Source organism: Sycon ciliatum, chromosome 10 (assembly GCF_964019385.1).
Source record: "Sycon ciliatum chromosome 10, ocSycCili1.1, whole genome shotgun sequence".
Lineage (NCBI taxonomy): Eukaryota > Metazoa > Porifera > Calcarea > Leucosolenida > Sycettidae > Sycon > Sycon ciliatum.
The window spans coordinates 27,128,838-27,149,317 of record NC_088652.1 but is presented as its reverse complement, the minus strand read 5'-3'; the positions used below and the strand labels follow the sequence as shown (position 1 = coordinate 27,149,317).

General features: G+C 46.2%; 1 protein-coding gene across 1 annotated transcript; it reads left to right on the top strand.

The window, feature by feature from the left end:
- Positions 1 to 16,597: 16,597 nt before the first annotated feature.
- Positions 16,598 to 18,312, top strand: LOC135825922 (zinc finger protein 572-like). The gene has a single exon (XM_065338560.1). It carries the CDS (start codon positions 16,729 to 16,731, stop codon positions 17,806 to 17,808), a length of 1,080 nt encoding a protein of 359 aa, XP_065194632.1. The 5' UTR covers positions 16,598 to 16,728; the 3' UTR covers positions 17,809 to 18,312.
- Positions 18,313 to 20,480: the final 2,168 nt, after the last annotated feature.

The window sequence follows — 20,480 nt, the reverse complement described above, 5'->3', positions numbered from 1 at the left end:
TTTGCTTGATGAAAATATACGAAAGGTATAATTGACTATCACCACCAGGACTCCAACCAAGACACTGGATGATACCCAGCAATGCTCTAACACTGAGCAATGGTGTAGTGGTCATCCAAGCAGCAACCATTCAACACTTTCTTCTGACTTCGAACTTCACGCTTCCTGTGAATTCGCACTGGCTGGTGGGACGGAGTTCTCACTGCAACCCACACACTCACAAGTGTCAGCTTTTGTGATCCCAAAACAAGCGCTAAGGTGAAGAGAAAAATGGAAGGATAGTGCGCGCGCGTGTGTGTGTGTGTGTCAGCTTGTGTATGAAGACCTGTATGCATGTACATGTAGGTGTTTGTGCGCATGCGCAGGATATGATACCATGTGTCAGTTGAATATAGACAAGTAGCATACATATCGTGTATTGTTGTACTAATTGTTTTTTTTACATAGGATTGAACTCATAATACTCATTGGGTTGATATCTTCGCAGGAAAAGTGTTGGTTCCCCACAAGGGGACTCGCACTTTCCGCCGACTGACTTGATACGTGACTGGGAAGTGGTGATATCTTGCAGGTTTGCTGGGGGGGGAATGTTCGATTCACGTCTCGTGTGCTCTTGGTGGCAGTCGTGAGTCAATCAAGTGTCAAGTCAGTGTTTCGCTATGAATTCATGACCTAAATGCCAACACTATCTCGTGTTGGTATATTCCTCACTTCTATCTCCACCAAACTTTGCTTCAAAACAATAATTATAACAATGACAGCTAGAAGAGAAATATGTGACGCGTGGTAACACCTTTGGGTCTTGCACTGCGCACGCAGTTCATTCTTTCTTCTTTTTTTCATTGAGTTCAATAGAACAAGAATACTACATGTACATCAGTGCTAAGAACTGAGACTTATGTTGTAGATCATGTCACATCTTCCAAAGCCTAACTATGATATTTCACAGAAGGCGAGAGAACCTCAATAAAACGATGCTTCAATTGATACCTAACAACAAAGAGTCTCATATTGCACAATCTCAAGTCTGGTGTTGAAGAGTTGGCATGATTATGAATGTTCGAAATGTTGTGATTCCAAGTTAAGAGTGGCGGTGAAGACGAAATTTGAGCGAGAGTGTGTGGGTTGGGTGTTGTATTGTATGTGATTGAGTGTTTGCGCATGATATCACAGGATTTTGTTATTATCATAGCGTGTTACGTAAGAGGAGAGTACTACAAATGGATGTGAATGGTTTTGACGGGACACTGTTCGACTGTACTTAGTAAGGGGGACCACCAGCTGCTACTAATTACAAAACCGTTGGCTACAACTAGGGAGAGTTGCCTCCTATGGTACCTGCGCTTTTGCCACTTCCAAGTCTGTCTATTTGGTGTTTTGAATTAGGACTCGCTGCATTGTTAGAAAGGAGAATTACGGTGGTGAGGATTGTTGAGGTACGTAAATCATGGACGACTGTAACTGGACTTCTCAAGATAGTGTTGACTCTGATGCCTTTTCAGCACTGCCTCCATTAGTAATATGGACTAGCAGAAGCGCAGTTGCTTGTCCTCCACCGCCAACTGCATCAGCTGATAGTATACCTTACTCGGCTCTTCACAACGTATACTTCAATAGTGGCAATCAAGTAGCCACATCAGAAGTCTTCTCTCTCCATTATTCTCTTCTAAGCACCTCACTAAGCCCTTGGAATACACAACCATCTTCCTCCGGTGTTCTTCAAGATCATGCACCGATGGACATGGTGGCACACAACTCCAGGGACCCTCGACCAGAAATCCAGAGGAACAAAGATACAAAGCCCAGTGATGCTTCAACCACAGCAGTCTAAAACCCTTGCTCGGATCTCTTGACATCGGCAAGTGACAAACATCAAACTAATACCATTTACCCAACTGTTAACTGCCATCTCGAACCCGTTTCAGATCACTACACAGGCTATGGGGAAGCATCGCTTCACTCGGAATATAGCAAATACTCCAGAAAGGATGCCAATGTGGACGTCCATGCAGGGCATGTTCACAATTTCGGACATTTTCCAGTATCATCCCAAGCGGCTAGCTCATCTGAGGATCCCTGGAGTCAGGACCGTGAAAAGATCAACAATCATCACACCTCTTAGCTGTTTTCTCTTTCAGTTTATCAACTTCAAGCTGCCGCTCGTCAACCAGAAATTACACTCTGCCAAGAAGCCGACAAAGCGCTTGATCGGCAACCCGATAGGCTTGATCATGGACATTCACATCCAGGAGAAAACCCATTCAAATGTAAGCAATGCGATAAATCATTTTCTACTCAATCTTGTCTAACTTCTCATGAATGAACACATCCAGAAGAGAAATATTTCAAGTGTAAAGTGTGCGATACAAATTTCACTAATGTACGTAATCTTACCCGTCATGCACGTGTCCATACCGGGGAGAAGTCGTTTAGGTGTGATCACTGTGATCAAATGTTTACCCAAAATTACAGCCTACGAGTTCATGAACGTACGCATACTGGAGAGAAGCCTTTTCAGTGTAAATTATGCGGCGAGGCATTCAGACAATCACAGCATCTCACAGATCCTCAACCCATCCATACTGGAGAGAAGCCATACAAGTGTAAAGCATGTGGCAAGGCATTCCGCACAATATCCCATAAATATTACTGTAGTACAAATCATCAACTAATCCATACTGGAGAGAAGCCAATTTCGTGTGCGGCATGTGGAAAGTCCTTCACTCAGAAATCCAGCCTAACACGTCATGAGCGGATCCATCCCTGAGAGGATCTCATCAAGGGTCAACGATCGTGACAAGTCTCTTGATGCGAAAAACAACATGGAAGACCATGCAAATGCTAACACCGTGAACAGAAGGCGACTTGTTTCGAATGTTATGGCAAATGCTACTGATAGGTCCGTTTCGAACCGCAAATAGCGTAAAGATCTTTTACAGCCCAATCTGATATCGATGCAAAGTGCACTGCTTCTAGGCCAAGTTCCACATATGTTTTGTGAACCCTATAAGATTCTCTAAATTGTCAGGATCGTACGACCACACGGCACGAGGACAACTCTTTTCTTCTCAACAGTATATTTCACTTCATCGAATAATTAACAATGAACACTAATAACACCAGCTATTTATAGCATGCAAAACAGCGTACAGGCAAAAACATACGCATATAAAATGGGACATAACAGAATATACAGTAAAAACGCACACAGCGCATATAGCGTATGCCATGCGCCATTAGCGGTACGGCGGAGTCGAAATACAACATTGCAATGAATACAATGCCATAAGCGCGAAGGCCTTTCCCACTTGAGAACTGGTGGTTTGCAACAATATGAAGCATTACAAACATTACCATTATCATTGTATTCCTGTTGATATCCACTGGTTCATTCCTTTTTATCCATTGCACTTCTTACACAGAAGGAAAGTGTTTCCATATTTACCATGCATTAAAACCTCTATTTCGCTTAACAATCCTGTATGGTTGAATCAGTCCAGTTTTGTAGTCGGATACCCTACTTCTGGAGCAGGCATGCCGCTTATGGATGTTGTCTCTGGAAAAGGCGCTGTGCTGTTTTCAAGTTCGCACAGGGCACCCTTGGTACCCTGTCCAAAATTGTATGATAACCTTTTTTTCCTTATCAATACTCGTGAATATCTTCTAAAACTATCTCACTGTTCAATTGTTTGATGGAAATATGTGAATGGGAAATTTCCGTTCACTACCAGGACTCAAACCTGCAACACTACGTTAGGACCAGCAAAGCATATTCTCTACCCTTATTTTTGTTGAGCTTGAAGAAAGATATTGTATCAAGCAATGCTCTAACACAAAGGTATGTTGCAGTGGTCTTCAAAGCAGATACTGGCCAACACTTTCTTCTTACTTCGAAACTCTCGATTACTTTGATTTGCCACACGCTGGTGGTTCGCAGCCCTCGCCGTAACCAACACACTTCCAAAACAATGTAGAACGTCGTGCCACCCAACAAAACAAGGCATTCATTTGTCTGAGACCAAGGTACCGATGGGAAGGTGTGAAGAAAATATTGACAATCACAACCAGGACTGGAACTAGAGACCCTTTCCTATGGCCAGCGATGCTCTATTTGATATCTCAGTTCGTAAAACATATCCTACCCCACGGCATCAGACCATTGTGAGGTTGAAATGTTGCCTACTAAAGTCACAATTTTGAATAATGCAGAGTTTTATACACCTACCTACAGATGCACCAGCCTACTTCAGGTTTCACGCCCATTTGAGGTTAAATTGAGAGTTATATGTTCATGACAGTGTGATCACGTGGCAATCTTATAATCACACTGTAATGAACCTGCGAGTTTAGAGTAACAACAAACTATACTAACTCAGGGTAACAACAAACTATACTAACTCAGGGTAACAACAAACTATACTAACTCAGGGTAACAACAAACTATACTAACTCAGGGTAACAACAAACTATACTAACTCAGGGTAACAACAAACTATACTAACTCAGGGTAACAACAAACTATACTAACTCAGGGTAACAACAAACTATACTAACTCAGGGTAACAACAAACTATACTAACTCAGGGTAACAACAAACTATACTAACTCAGGGTAACAACAAACTATACTAACTCAGGGTAACAACAAACTATACTAACTCAGGGTAACAACAAACTATACTAACTCAGGGTAACAACAAAATATACTAACTCAGGGTAACAACAAACTATACTAACTCAGGGTAACAACAAACTATACTAACTCAGGGTAACAACAAACTATACTAACTCAGGGTAACAACAAACTATACTAACTCAGGGTAACAACAAACTATACTAACTCAGGGTAACAACAAACTATACTAACTCAGGGTAACAACAAAATATACTAACTCAGGGTAACAACAAACTATACTAACTCAGGGTAACAACAAACTATACTAACTCAGGGTAACAACAAACTATACTAACTCAGGGTAACAACAAACTATACTAACTCAGGGTAACAACAAACTATACTAACTCAGGGTAACAACAAACTATACTAACTCAGAGTAACAACAAACTATACTAACTCAGGGTAACAACAAACTATACTAACTCAGGGTAACAACAAACTATACTAACTCAGGGTAACAACAAAATATACTTATCTTGTTCCACTGTAGCACAGATTAATCAATAGATTCCGTACGTCACGTGACCATAGTTTCGGATTCTTCGTTCAGGAAAAAACGTGTAATTTCCTGCCTTGCAGGTTGCGTTTTTGTTTAGAGATGACGTCAAGTGACACATACAGGACGTGATATTTTTACTTATTTTGTTTGTGAGAATGAAGTTGAAGACACCACTGCAGCTGTACTTATGGTTGATAACTATGGTGGTAAAGACACACCTGGCAATATGGCGGTAAACACACGCCTGCCCACACACGCTCTCTAGGCTGCAAAGTTCTGGCACAGAGCTCTCCTTCTCACCAACACCACCATCAGTTCGCGCCTGGCGCCTGGTCGATGCATGGCTGGCGGTATCCGGCATAGCAGACTGGTACATCAAGTAGCGCATGGCACATAGATGATGACACAGCGACGACATAGCTCGATTGCGACGTACGTTTCGTCCCCGCTGGACTCATCAGGCAATCTTCTTCTTGGATGTCTTCATACGGAGCTTGACTCGGGAGAATGAAATTGAAGACACCACTGCAGCTGTACTTATGGTTGGTAAATATGGTCTTCAATTTCATTCTCCCGAGTCAAGCTCCGTATGAAGACATCCAAGAAGAAGATTGCCTGATGAGTCCAGCGGGGACGAAACGTACGTCGCAATCGAGCTATGTCGTTGCTGTGTCATCATCTATGTGCCATGCGCTACTTGATGTACCAGCCTGCTATGCCGGATACCGCCAGCCATGCATCGACCAGGCGCCAGGCGCGAACTGATGGTGGTGGTGGTGAGAAGGAGAGCTCTGTGCCAGAACTTTGCAGCCTAGAGAGCGTGTGTGGGCAGGCGTGTTTACCGCCATATTGCCAGGTGTGTCTTTACCACCATATTTATCAACTATTTTGTTTGTCCAAAGTGTAAAAGGTAGCAATAGCCTTTGCGTTAAAATCTTCTTTACTTCTATTGTCACCTTAATTTCATTCAAGCACTATAACGGGAAGATACGACAAATCCAATATGAATGACTGGGATGGTGAGCCAAGAATGAATTGATAGAAAAGAAAGGGACCAAGTAACTACAAGCTAAGCTATAAGTGTTGTGTCCACTAACACCACCCGTAACTTGACGATCCGCTTAAGCTATAACAGTGCTCGACACAGACCAACGGTTCTGACCTTCTGTACATATAACTTCAAATCAACTCTGGCACGTCTTTCATGTTGGAGTGCATATCCAAGACGTGCCAAAGTTGATTAGCAGTTGGTTTTAGAACGCCAGTACCTCTTCTGTTTAATGTTTTCGCATGAGCAAGGTCCTCAAGTTACTAGTGGTGTTAGCAGACATAGTGACGTAACTTGTAGTTCCTTAGTACTTTTCTTCTCTTGTAAACACTATAGTAATAGTGGAGATATGATCAGAGACAATTGATCATGTAATATTATACCAGGATCTTCCCAGTCCCTACATGAAATAATTAAACTCACAGTAGGCAAAAACACTTCCATTCAATGATGATTCAATTCGTATCTAACAACAAAGTGCCTCACCTTTTCAACATCCCAAGTCCGGTACTGTAGAGTCCGAATGAAGTACAAATCTCAGCTTTCGATTCCCAAAACAAGAGCTGACGTGAAGACAAAATTGAACGGACAGTATGTGTGTGTGTGTGTGTGTGTGTGTGTGTGTGTGTGTGTGTGTGTGTGTGTGTGTGTGTGAGTGTGTGTCTAGTAGCAAGTATTACCTTCACTGGGGGCAGGGGTACCTGCAGTTGGATCCCCGGACGGATACCCTGATGCCGTCAATCCTTTTTCTGCTCCTTGTCCTCACCCACTTACTGAGGTGTGGTGAGCCCATAAGTGAGATCATTTCAAGTCCACCCTAGTTTGGGGATTTCAGGGGATGTCCGCCGTTGGGTGGTTCAATGGCCAATTGACTCAAGTGGCCGAAACGATCGTGGATTTTCACCTATCGATTACTCTTGAGCTTAACGATCGATTTATCGATTATAATCGTTAGCAGATAGTGTCAGAATTTTGTGCAAACATTGCTCTGTTTCCGAAATCTAAGCCATCATAATACCACAAATTTGCATTAGTGACAGGGTAGCTCAGAAACATGGTAGTTATAAAGTCAATTTAACCTCAGAATGTGCACCATGCCCCTGGCAACTGCATACTCACAGTGGAAACTGATTCAAACTTCACAAAAACAAGGGTTTTCAGTACTTTTTGGACTCAAAATCCCTAACGAGTAATCTATAACGTAACGATTACTTGATTGATAAGGAATTATCGATCGATTACCGAGTAATTGGTATAATCGTTTCAGCCCTACAATTGAGTCATCTTTCCAAGATTCCTTTTGAGTCTCTCTCCCCTCTCCCGGGGAGAACCACGTGAACAGTTTTGGCAGTGAGCAAGTACAAGTACAATTGTGTGTGTGTGTGTATGTGTGTGTGTGTGTGTGTGTGTGTGTGTGTGTGTGTGTGTGTGTGTGTGTGTGTGTGTGTGTGTGTGTGTGTGTGTGTGTGTGTGTGTGTGTGTGTGTGTGTGGTGGATACCAGGCTAAAAATAGTGGCGGTCAATTCATCAGCCTTGCAAGCTGTTGAATGGTGTAATCCCAGCACAAGTTGCTATGTCTAACATAGCTGTTCGCTATCATCGCTTCCGCGATGGGCATGTCTGAGGTCTGAGGTCTGAGGTGTGTGTGTGTGTGTGTCTGTGTGTGTGTGTGCGGTAGATGCCCAGCATCCCCCCCCCCCCCCGCCCTCCCGTCACCTGCTACACCTGCGACCTACAGTTTGCACGCCGCAGTGATCGCGCACGCCACAATTGTAGGGTTGAGCGTGCGAAGCCGGTAGCGGAGCAGAAAAGTGCATGCCAGTGTGGAGAGTGTGGCCGTTGGCTGAAGTCCCGTGGGGGTCTGGCAAGGCACAAGTGTACTTACCCCCAGTCAGCAGTCGGTGCGCCCCTGCCGCTGCCGCTGCTTGCTTCTCCGCTTTGCTGAGTCGCTCACTGCCAGGCTTGTGACCGCTGCTTTGCGTCTACACGTGGCTGCGCCCGTCATCGCTGCTCACGGACGTGTAGCCGTCCGACCGTTCAGGACCGTCAGGGTTTCGCATGTGTTTGCGCCTGCTCCCGCCGATTTCGCTTACTGCATTCCCTGGATCGTCACAGGCCTGCGTGCTCCTCCTCTCTCTCAGCTGCCCCTCCGGGGCCCACGTAACCTTCATGGCAGTGGCTCAACAAGACAGGACAGGCCAGGTGTGTGTGTGTTTGTGAATGTGGGTGTGTGTGTGTGAATGTGTGTGAACGTGGGTGTGAATGTGGGTGTGTAGAATTTTTGATGCGTGTAGGTGTTTACACGTAGGCGAAGGATCTGATGAGATCTCCATGTGTCAGTTGAATATAAAGCTCAGAAAAAGATGTTTGACGCGACGAATTAGCAGAATGTTCCTCCACTTATTTCGGGAAACACAGATGCTACCGATTATAAAGCTTACCTCCTACGGCGAGTTCTTGCTATTTGAATTATTGGCATTCCGTTGGACACTTTGTGTGCTTGAAAGGAAAATTACAGTTTTGAGACTTTGTGTAGTAAGTGAATCATGGACGATTGTGAATGGAGTTCGGAGAGTAGCGTGGACTCTGATGCACTCTCACCACTGCCACCATTAGTGATATGGACCAGCAAACGGTCTACTGCGTGTCCTCCACCGCCAAATATAGCAGCATCCTACGGCGCATCTTATGGAGCACATCACCACGCAAATGCTGAAAGCGGCAATCAAGTAGCGACCTCTGACTTCTCCTACGCATATAATGCTCCCCAGCGATCCTTATTTAGCTCTTGGAACACATCAATATCTACCTCCGGTGCCCTTCAAGATCATCCTTTGCTGGAGAATGTGGCAGACTTTATGGAGCAAATACCAGAGTTCCAGGGGAGCAAAGATACAAACGCTACTGAAGTTTCAACAACAGCTGTTGAAAAACCATGCTCAAATCCCATGACACCGGCAGTGGATACTGAAAAAAGATCACAAGACAAAAGTAACCAAACTGTGAACTATCCCGTTTCGGTTTCAGATCACTACACAGGCCACGGGCACGTAGCGTACGACTCGGAAGATAGCACCTACTCAAGAAAGTCGGCCGATGTGGACGTTCACACAATCAGACGCTCTCCAGTATCTCCTCGACCGTCTAGCATATCTGAGGATCCCAGACATCGCGATCGTCAAACACTGAACAATATCCCCACCTCTGAGTGGGTTTTTGAGGAAGATTGGCAACTTCAAACTGACCTTACTCAACCTGAAACGTCGCTCAGCAAAGAAACAGATAAGTCACTCGATCCCCAGCATGATACGCTTGATCGAGCACATTCACATCATGGAGAAAAGCCGCTTAAATGTAAGCATAGCGATAACTTATTTCCTGCTCAATCTTGTTTGACATCTCATGAATGTACACATCCAGAAGAGAACTCTTTCACATGTAAAGTGTGCGATAAAACCTTCAATACGCGATATAATCTTAACCATCATGGACGTGTTCACTCAGGAGCGAAACGCTTTACGTGCAAATACTGCGCTAAGTCATTCAGTAGTAAATCTAATCTTACTGTTCATGAACGTGTCCATGCCGGGGAGAAGCGGTTTAAGTGTGATCACTGTGATCAATTGTTTACCCACCATCGCAACCTACGAGTTCATGAACGTAGGCATACCGGACAGAGGCCTTTTAACTGTACATTTTGTGGCAAGGCATTCAGACAATCATCACATCTCCAAAATCATCAACGCATCCATACTGGAGAGAAACCTTTCAAGTGTCAACAATGTGGTACGGCATTCAAGCAAACATCAGCTCTTACACATCACCAAGTGCGGTGGGTACGCGTTTTTGAGCTCCAGTTCTTGAAACCTTTTGGACAGCCCAGCCGGCATTAGGCCGGACTGGAGGTAAGTAGGTAGGTTGTAGCAGTAGTAGTAGTAGTGGCAGCAGTTGCAGTAGTGTAGTTAGGTAGCTAGGTTGTTCACAACGAGAATCTTTGCGCCATGGGTGAGCTCTCAAGCGCGGAGCAGGTGAAGCTACTTTGTAGCATTCCCGGAATACATCACAACGTGGTCAGCCTTGTAGATACTTTGAATGCTTTCGTCAGTGAGGCCAGAAACAACGAAGTACGCCTCCAGCGGAGAGTAGACGAGCTCGCCGGCCTGGTCTTGGATTTAAGGCAAGAAATGAAGTCATTGAAGGAGTCCGCCATTATGGCAGTCAAGCAACCATTTTCAAAAAGCGAGCTGGGCAAGGAAATCAAGAGTGCAGGTAGTACTACGAGTAAGAGTACCCGTACCAGTAGTCCTGGACAGTCAAAGCCACGCGCAAGTGACAGTGCAAAACTGCCAAACCAGCAGGTAAAACACGTGGGAACCCACACTGAACCCCGTACCCGTAGCGCCGCCACACCCTGGCACGCAACCAAGACAGTGCCCTCTGGAGACACAGAAATGGAGTATTCTGAGTCTGATGCAGGGGATACTGGACTCCTGCCTGTCAGTGTCAAGCCCGTTTTCGGTGCTACTACTGCCAACGCTGGGCCTAACCAGGACACCCTACCGGCCGCTGCAGGTAGTGTTGAACCTGAAACTGGCAACACAGAGCAAGAGGAAGTGGATGCCATAAATGACGACAGCTGGCAGCTGGTTGCTGCAGCCCCACCAAGACGCCGGAGAGCAGTAGTGTTTGTTGGCAACCTTAGCAGCACCTGCACAATGGAGGGTCTCACGGAGTTTGTGCACCGCAGGTCTGTAGCAGCCACAGGGAACATCATAGATGTCCACTCATGCAATGTACACACGGCAGCTAGCGGCAAAGTATCCGCCAGGGTCACCATCGATGCAGCTTGCCTGGCCACTGTGACCTCTGCCAATTTCTGGCCTCGGCCTCTCTACTGCAGGACATGGAAATTCAATCCACCCAAGAAGCGCAGCGGCAACGACAAGGCCCACAGCAGCAGTAATGGTGGCAGTGGCGACGGCAACGACAATGCCCACAGCAGCAGTGACGGTGGCAGTGGCGACGACAGCAGCGGAAACGACTGTGGCAGTGGCGGCGGCAGCAGCAGTGACGGTGGCAGTGGCGACGACAGCAGCGGAAACGACTGTGGCAGTGGCGGCGGCAGCAGCAGTGACGGTGGCAGTGGCGACGGCAACGACAATGCCCACAGCAGCAGGGACGATGGCAGTGGCGACGACAGCAGCGGAAACGACTGTGGCAGGAGCGGCAGCAGCAGCCGCCGCAATAGCAGCAGCGACAGTTCTCCCAAACCCGGCGCTGAGTTAACTCGGACCCCTGGGCAGAAGTCACGACCCCACCAGCGTGGTTCTCCCGCTGAAGACCAAGCTGCAAAGCGCGTGGCTCCAGTCAGCAAACAGTGATGTCTGCTGCCAGCCATATACCCCTGCTAAACCCCAATGCTACTCCCTTCCAGCCTCGAAGGTCCCGGGGCTCCCAAAGAACAACCAACTGCAACAACCTCAAACTGTTCGTCACGAGCCTCAACATCGGGTTTTTGAATATCTGCAGCCTGCGCTACAAGCTGCATGCACTGGACAGCCTTGCCCACCAGCACCACTGGGACGTCGTTGGCGTTGCCGAGACCTGGCTGGATAGTACAATCTCGGATGGCGAAATTTGTATTCCCGGCTACAGTGTTGTTCGCTGTGACCGGCCCGATCGCCAGGCTGGGGGCACATGCCTCTATCACAAGACATCACTCCCAGTTACCTATCGTTCTGATCTGCACAATAGCCACCTGGAGGCTACCTGGATAGCTATTGGCGGAGGGCAACACCAGCACCTCGTTGGCTGCCTCTATCGCCCACCAAATGCAACTGCTGATTTCTGGGGCCACCTGGACACAGTCCTCCACAATGCTGCCACGATCACGCCATCAATGACACTGGTGGGTGACTTTAATATCAATCTGGCTCAATGCATGACCAGTCGTCCTCACCAGCGCTTCTGGGACCTTATCGGATCGTATGGGCTCCGCAACTATGTTCAATCTGCCACACGAGTCACACCCCGATGTCCGGATGGAACGCTGCTTGATCTAGTGCTCTCCACCGTGGGTACTATAAGTCATTGTGAAGTTGTACCCTGCACGATCAGCGATCACTTCCTTGTGCATGCAAGTCTGTCTCTACCCTCCTCGCAACACCCACTGCAGCGGAAATCAGTGCGCCTCACCCGCAAGATCCGTGCCATTAACCTTGCAACATTTCGTGAAGATATTGCCTCGTGCAGCCTCCACTCCTTTCCCCCTGCTGCAACTGTAGACGAGATGTGGAATGGCTGGCATGCCAAGTTTATGTCGGTTCTCGAAAGTCACGCTCCCCTGCGTGAAGTCAGAATCTCCACCAGGAGGACTCCCCCGCCATGGTCCGACCGTGATCTATTCCAACTGAACATGCGCAAGAATAGACTTCACCGAAAGTGGCTACGAGATAAGACTAACGTGCATCTACATGAGGAGTACAAGCGAGCGCGTGCAGAAGCCTCAAATGCTTACCGGCGAAAACGCAATCAGCATTTCCAACAGCAGTGTCGTGATCACTCCTCCAACCTGCGGAAGATGTGGTCCGTGATCAACTCTGTCACTAGCCGTTCTCGTCAACATCATCAGCCAATGTGCGACATCACAGAAGTCTCGGATGCCTTCCACAGCATTGTACATGATCCGTCCCGTCCGGCGCAGCTCCAGATTCCCATTGGTCCACAGCCGCAAGGCTCAATGCTGACCTTCCAGTCAACTACCCCAGATGAGGTCAAGCACCTCCTGGAACGGATAAATCCCTGCAAAGCCACAGGCAGTGATGGGATTCCTGGGTGTCTGCTACGTGCTTGCGCTGACCTGTTGGCTCCATCGCTTTCAGTGCTCTTCAGCTCATCGCTGAGGCATAGTGAAGTCCCTCTGGCTTTCAAACATGCTGTAATAAGCCCTCTCTTCAAAGCTGGCGATCCATCGGTAGCTGCGAATTATCGTCCTGTGTCGCTTCTGCCGATCGTATCCAAACTACTCGAGAAGATAGTCCAGAAGCAACTTGTTGCACATCTGGAGCGATCATGTGCCATACCACCGACTCAGTTTGCCTTCCGCCGTGAGCACTCCACAGAGGACGCCCTAGTTGTAGCAACAGATGCCATCTTAAAGGCCCGGGACGACAAGTTGACCACAGGCGTCTGCCTAATCGACATGTCAAAAGCCTTTGACAAGGTCAATCACAGCCAACTGGTCCGGGACCTATTCGATCTTGGCCTGGACAATGCCTCCCTTCGCTGGTTCTGCAGCTACTTAAGCGATCGAACCCAGCAAGTGCGCATTGGCCCCACCTACAGTGTTGCTGCTAAGTGCTCATCTGGTGTACCTCAGGGCTCGGTCCTAGGTCCGATCCTGTTTAGCATGTACACCCGTGATGTCCCTGCCATAGCCCATCCTGCTCCATCTCTGCAATTTGCCGATGACATTGCAGTGCACTGCCACAGAAAATCAGTGCTAGCCACATCAGCCTGCCGTCAGGGGCCGTCACCAACGTCGCTGACTGGCTCAAGCATCGACATCTGCTACTAAATGACAAGAAGAGCCAGGTCCTGTCAATTGTACCACAACGCAATGCGGGTCAGCATGTCGCTGTCCGCTGCAACCAGACAGAGCTTCCCCTGAGCCCAACAGCAAGGTACCTCGGCGTGACCCTTGACGCCGCTGTGAAGTGGGACCCCCATGTTGACGCGATGGCGAAGAGAGTTGTGCAGAAGATTGGAGCATTGTGGCGGTCCCGCAGATGTCTGAGCCTCAGTAGTCGCATCCAGTATGTGAGGTCAGTCATCATGCCTGACCTCCTATATGGGTCTAACGCCTTCTCTTCCTCCCTCAAGGTTTCGCAGCTTGATCGCCTTCAGGTCCTGCAGAACCGAGCGGCGAGAGCGGTATACGGTTTGCCGCCTCACACCTCGGCTCAGCCTCTGCTCGAACGGATGTCCCTGTACAGAGTTCGGGAGTGCTACGCCCAGAAGCGGCTCGTCCTGGTGTGGCGCTGTGTCAATGGGAAAGCCAGCAGTGTCCTCCAGGACCTATTCTCACCATCAGCTGGCAGCACCACCCGGCACAAGGTTTCCAGGGGCCTCACTGTCCCCTCGGCACAATCAGAAGCCGGCAGATCTCGCCTGGCCTTTCAGGCAGCCTTGGCCTGGAACGCTCTCCCAAGGAGTGTAAGGAAGATCAAGGCTGCCCAGCAATTTAAGCTTGCCTCCATCCCCTACACCTTGCAATGAATGCTCTGTCTGACTTTTCCCGTCCACACACCACGTCATTTACTCTTCTCTGCGTGCTTGTGCGCTTATGAACTCTTTGTGTTCCCTCTGTTGACGCTTCAAAATCGCTCTATTGACACTGCAAAATCGCTCTGTTGACGCTCCAAAATTGCTTATCATCTCCATCCCTCCCCCCCCTCTCTCTCTCTCTCTCTCTCTCTCTCCCTCTCTCTCTCTCTCTCTCTCTCTCTCTCTCTCTCTCCCCGTAGCTCTCTCCCTTTTGAAATTCGCTTCCATAGAATTGGGCACCATTGCCCGTTTGGCCTTGCGAAGCAAAATAAAAATCAACAACAACAACAACCAACGAATTCATACTGGAGAGAAACCATTTTTGTGCAAGGAATGTGGAAAGTCATTCAATCGGAAATGCAACCTCACAGTTCATGCACGAATCCATTCCTAAGAGAAAGTGATGATGTGTCCAGGATCGTTGCAAATATTTCATCGCGAAAACACACTTTGAAAAAACTAAGCACATACCAACACCCTTAATTAAACATAAGTTGTTCACATTGATGGGAAATCTGACTATCATGTTCGTTGTGAACTGGGAGTAATTTGTGTGCCCATAAAAGACGAATCTGATCTCCATTCCAAGGCAGCTGCTTGCATACACGCTGACGCCACCAATAATAACATGTAAAATCACAAAACATTATTTTGTATCATTGTATTCCAGTTGATATGTGCTGTTTCATTACAAGTTGTCCTTTGCACGTCTTACACAGACGTAAAGTATTTCGATTGCTGATAAACCAGTCCTTTTGAATGTCGCACGCTAGTATTCTACCTCCTGAGCACGTACACCTTGTATGGATATTTGCTGTTGAGGAGGCGCCCTGCTCTTTTCAAATTCGGGTATAATGCTATAATTATAGTCGATCTGTGTTTATCTTTGGTCCCATGTGTAATATTGTAAAGTCCTGTTCTAATCTTTGTCAATACTCGTCACATCTCCTAATACTATCTCAATGTTCATTTGCTTGATGGAAACGTACGAAAGGTAAAAATGACTGTCCTGACCAAGACTAGAACCTGGACACTCGCTAATATCCAGCAATGCTCTAACACTGAGCTAAGGTGTAGTGGTCGTCCAAGCAGCGCTCGTTCAACATGTTCCTCTGACTCCCGCTTCCTGTGAATTCGCACTGGCTGGTGGGACGGAGTTCTCAATGTAACCCACACATTTCCCGCGCAATGCAGCCCGAGGGAAGCTCCAACATACATTCGTTTGAGGGAAAGGTGCAAAGGGAAAAGGCCTGAAGAACAAAAATTTACTGTCACCACCATGACTCGTACCAGGAAGCCTCTCCAAAGACGTGAGACAAATAAAGACGTGAGACAAACCTTACTCTACTGCATGCAATCAGTGTGAGGTTGAGCAATCGACTATTAGAGTCTCAGGAAGTGATGCGCCTTCACAGCCATTTTGACGCATTTATCACAACAACCAGAGAGCCAGATACTCGACCCGGCTGATCTGTCTTACACACAACAAAGTGTACCGTGTAGTCAGTTGAAACCCGGAGTACAGGAAAAAGATCCTGTCAAAACCGATCGTCAGTGGCTAGAGCGTTTTCGCACTGTACACATATCACGGTTTTTAGCACAAAACTTGAAATATCGTGAAATTCCCACCAAACTTGGCAAGTCCGACATGATTATCCCACCTGCGAAGTATTACCACAAATTAAGTTATTCAAATACCAGCACAGGTGCCCAAATCAGAGGTGACCTTTCCTAAGAGTTGTTAATACAGTACGTGAGAACAATATTAATTTGAAGAAATCCAATTTGTCATCACCCATAGAGTTTACAATCATTATACAGCATGCTTGAAGTTATCGTCCATTTCTGTTGAATAAAACTTATAATGTCGCTGCTACCCGAATTTCCACATGGTGGCACAAGTCCGTCATGAATATCTCACCTGTGAGGGTTAAGCAAACTCTGCGCAGCTAATATTCCATCCCATGTACCCAAATTGGACGTGATCCTCCTTCCTCACATTTTGTTACTGCAGTATTAAAGTGAGAACTGTATTTATGTGAACAGATCCAGCTTGTCATCACTCATAGAGCTTGCACTCATTATTCGGCAAGCTTGAACATATCGTCTGTTGCTGACTTTGGCCGTGCTCTTGACTGTTCAATCGATCAACATAGAAGACGGTGGAGTTCCGTTAACAATGGAGCATTATGGCGACTGGACGTCTGAGAGCAGTTTGGATTCAGATGAATTATCAGTGTTGCCACCATTAGTGATATGGACAAGTAAAACGCCAGTGCCGTGCGGGTTTCCACCTTGTCATGTTCCGTATCACTATGGTGTGCCAAGTGTCGCGCTTCAACACACTGCGATCGATCATGGAAATAACATAGTGACCTCTGAAACGTCTTCTGTGGATTATCCACAACGGCATAGCTCGTTATCAAGGCTGGACAATGCACAGCACGGTTATTCTCCAGTAAATTTCCGTCTGCTTCCTGAGCCAGTCGTCATCGCTACACCACGTATCGAAGTCCAGAGCAAGAACCAAAAAGAGGCTGAAGCTTCAGCATCAGCTTCTTGCAACACTGACTTGGAGCCGCCAACGTCAACAGGCAGAATGCGAAAACGATATCTCCCCACATCTATTCCACAGGTCCGCTCTTCCCTAACTGGTCCAGACCACTACGCCGCTCCAGAAGAGACACGTGACTCGCCTAATGACGAATCGTCGATCTATTCTGTTGACTTTGACCTGAATCAACAGAGTATAGGTAATATTAGCGATAATTCGGTATCTCCCCAATGCACTGGTGAACTTGTATCTGAAAAACCACACAAACTAACTGGAGGAAACTTGGTGAAATGTAAGCTGTGCGAAATGGCATTCTCTAACCAGTCTAGTCTTACTAGACATGAACGCACGCATAACAACCAGAAACCATTCAAGTGCAAGAAGTGTGAAAAGTCATTCAGTTACATTTGTAGACTAAAGCTTCATGAACGTACGCACTCTGGAGAGAAAACATACAAGTGTAAGGTTTGCGCAAAGTCGTTCAGCCACAGTTCCAATCGTTTGCGTCATCAACTCATCCACACTGGAGAGAAGCCATTCAAATGTGCACACTGTTGCAAGTCTTTCACGGAGTTAAAATGCCTTCAAGACCACCAGAGTACTCACACGGGACATAGGCGGCATGTATGTAATGGTTGTGCCTGTGAATTTTATTCTGCATCAAGTTTGAGACGTCATAAGCTTAACCGAATTTGTAAACGATAACACACTAATCCTTCTGCATCTCTCCTTTTCTCTACTATTCTCAAATCCATATCTTCTTTTGTAACTGCTCCTACTCGCTTTCTTATAGCCATATGTTGGTAACTGTTTTGTTATAGATTATTGATCATTAATTTTTTCAGTCTTATCAGAAATTTATTTTGAACATTTTTACTGGGATTGTGTTGCCTCTTCTCGCGTTACGTCCAAGTTAAAGACATAAATGTACAGTCTTTGATTAAGCTTCATTTCCTCGTTCTCTCCTGTAGTCGTCTTCTCGTCGCTTCTCAAGTCGTCGTCTTTTCGTTTTCTTGCGTTATCGTTGGCTTTCGTCCATACTGTTTATGGAATTTGCTTCTGGTCCTAATGAGTCCATGACTTATGAGATTGTGAACAATTGACCTAGGCTTCTGTAGATTTGCGAACTGTGCTAAGCGCAGTAATTTTCCGAGCAAATTACAATGGAATTGTTTTTGTAAAATGTACTTATTATATATCGCGATAATTGATGAAAATGTAATACACAATAATATATATTGATTGCGTTATGCAGAGCGTTGTGCAGTGTCAGTGAGCGTTATGCAGTATGCAGCGTTATTGCGTTATGCAGAGCTCACTGACTTGTCAGTTTGAGCACTCTGGCAAGGTACGTTCGGGCCTGATCGGAAATTTTTATTTCCATTGCTTTCAGGTTCGGCCTCATTTTCTCTGTGCTGCGCTGATGAGTTCAAAAAGAACGAAACAGCATGCTGTCCGCAGATTGAGTATATATATATTATATATATGTTAAACAGGCGTGTTCAGTTGTTTTTTCGGTAATCGTTACAGTTGTTCATGTCTACAATGCTCACATGGTACTGATGGTAGCTTTAAAAAGCTGAGAAAAAAATGATAGTGCGATAACAACATCTCATATCTTGTCCTCGGCTTGTCTGAATGCAGTATGTAAGACTGCTGCAGAGTGCGTTTATATTCACACACGGGTTCGCAGCAAATGCCACCTAAATACGCTACATGCTATTTACATACAATATACTGCGAGAAATTGGAAACATAATGAGGAGACAATGGTTGACAATGGAGGTACGAGTTTGTCTAGAACAGTGAAGGAAGGGAATGACGTCAGTACCGATGTCAAAACACAGAACGTTAGAAACCTAAATTTTGGTGATACATGTATGAAATGATGTTGCGAGCGTGTGAATGCGGACGGTACTTCTCCGGACATGCGCACCGTTTCTAGGAATTGATCAGCAAGAAAATTCACGGTTCGCGTGAGACTCGGCTGGAAGCTGGGTTTTCCGCATCCGTAGGAACGCCACGGCCTTTCAAGGATCAAGGCGCAGATGCAGCTCCTAAAGAGTTGGGAGGGGAGTAGATCAGCTCACCAGCAAGTAGTCAATGACCGAAATCCCATTCACTGCATCCATGTTTTCCTCGTGCCACGCCATCAGCAAGTTCCAACAAAAATCTTGGAAATGGAAAGCCAATCAATAGCACTGACTAGTATTCAAAGGGATTCTGGAAGTAGCACCTTGGGCGGCATTAGTGATGAAGTTGGTTGCAGAACTTTATATTTTACTGGCCCGTCACTGCCATCCGAAACCTGAGAGCACCACCCCTGTTCATTACATTTTATTTCACGAACTCTACCACTCATCCATTGAGCTTGATTGGGCTGAGGAAGATTGTCCCTGAAGAGCAGAGGCCTTTATAATTTGTCACATAGCCTGGTAACTGATATACGTGCCAAGAACGAAACCTTAAAAACTAATAATAATATAATAGCTATAAAGAGAACAAATTCTGCTGTCATCGCCACACTACAACAAAGTCATGAAGGTTTACCAAAATCGATTTTCTTGTCACAATCATCAGTGGAAAGCCGTGACTGAAGAATAACCATGCCAAATCAATAATTTATATACATTCAATAATGTGTTACGAGAACAAAACAAAGTGCTAAAAATAGAATGAGGGAAGGTGAGACAATAGAAGTAAAGTGAGAGCTAAGTGCAACAGGGGTGAGGAACTAATTGCAACGCTAGAACTGTGTAGTGAGACAAACAATCATGCTGTGCACCTACGAAAACAATCTTAACGCAACTACATGTTCCTTCTGCTTACAAAGATCAGGCTTATGCAAACGAATACAAACAGCCTCAAGTACTTTCAACTGACTAGCGAACCGTGCACGACAAAGAACAGAAAAACTAAAATCATCATACACCTGCAGACACTTAGGGTGAGACAACAGATGAAGAAAATCGGCAGACTTCTTACGATCACTATCACCATCCGATTCCTCGTCTCCACCAACCGCAACCTCATCCCCCGTCTCATTTTCCAACTCGTCCTCAGTGTCGTCCTCCGTGTCATTCTCCTCATCACCACGGATCGGTCCCAGGCTCGCTTCACGTTGCTGAACCTCTGTTCGTTGACTCCTCCTTTGATCTTGATGGTAATTTGTTACCATTGTTGTTGTCATTGTTGTTGTTCCTGTTGTTGCTAAATCTTCTGTTCCCAGTGTCTTCGCCGGTGCTTGACATCCAGTACTGTAATAATTCATTGAATAATTAGCCGTTGATCGTCTACGTCTTTGAATGTTGATCGTGTCGTTTTCTCTGTTGAATTCCGTTTCCTTCAGCCTTCTTTCTTCTTGTTCATGTTCAGTG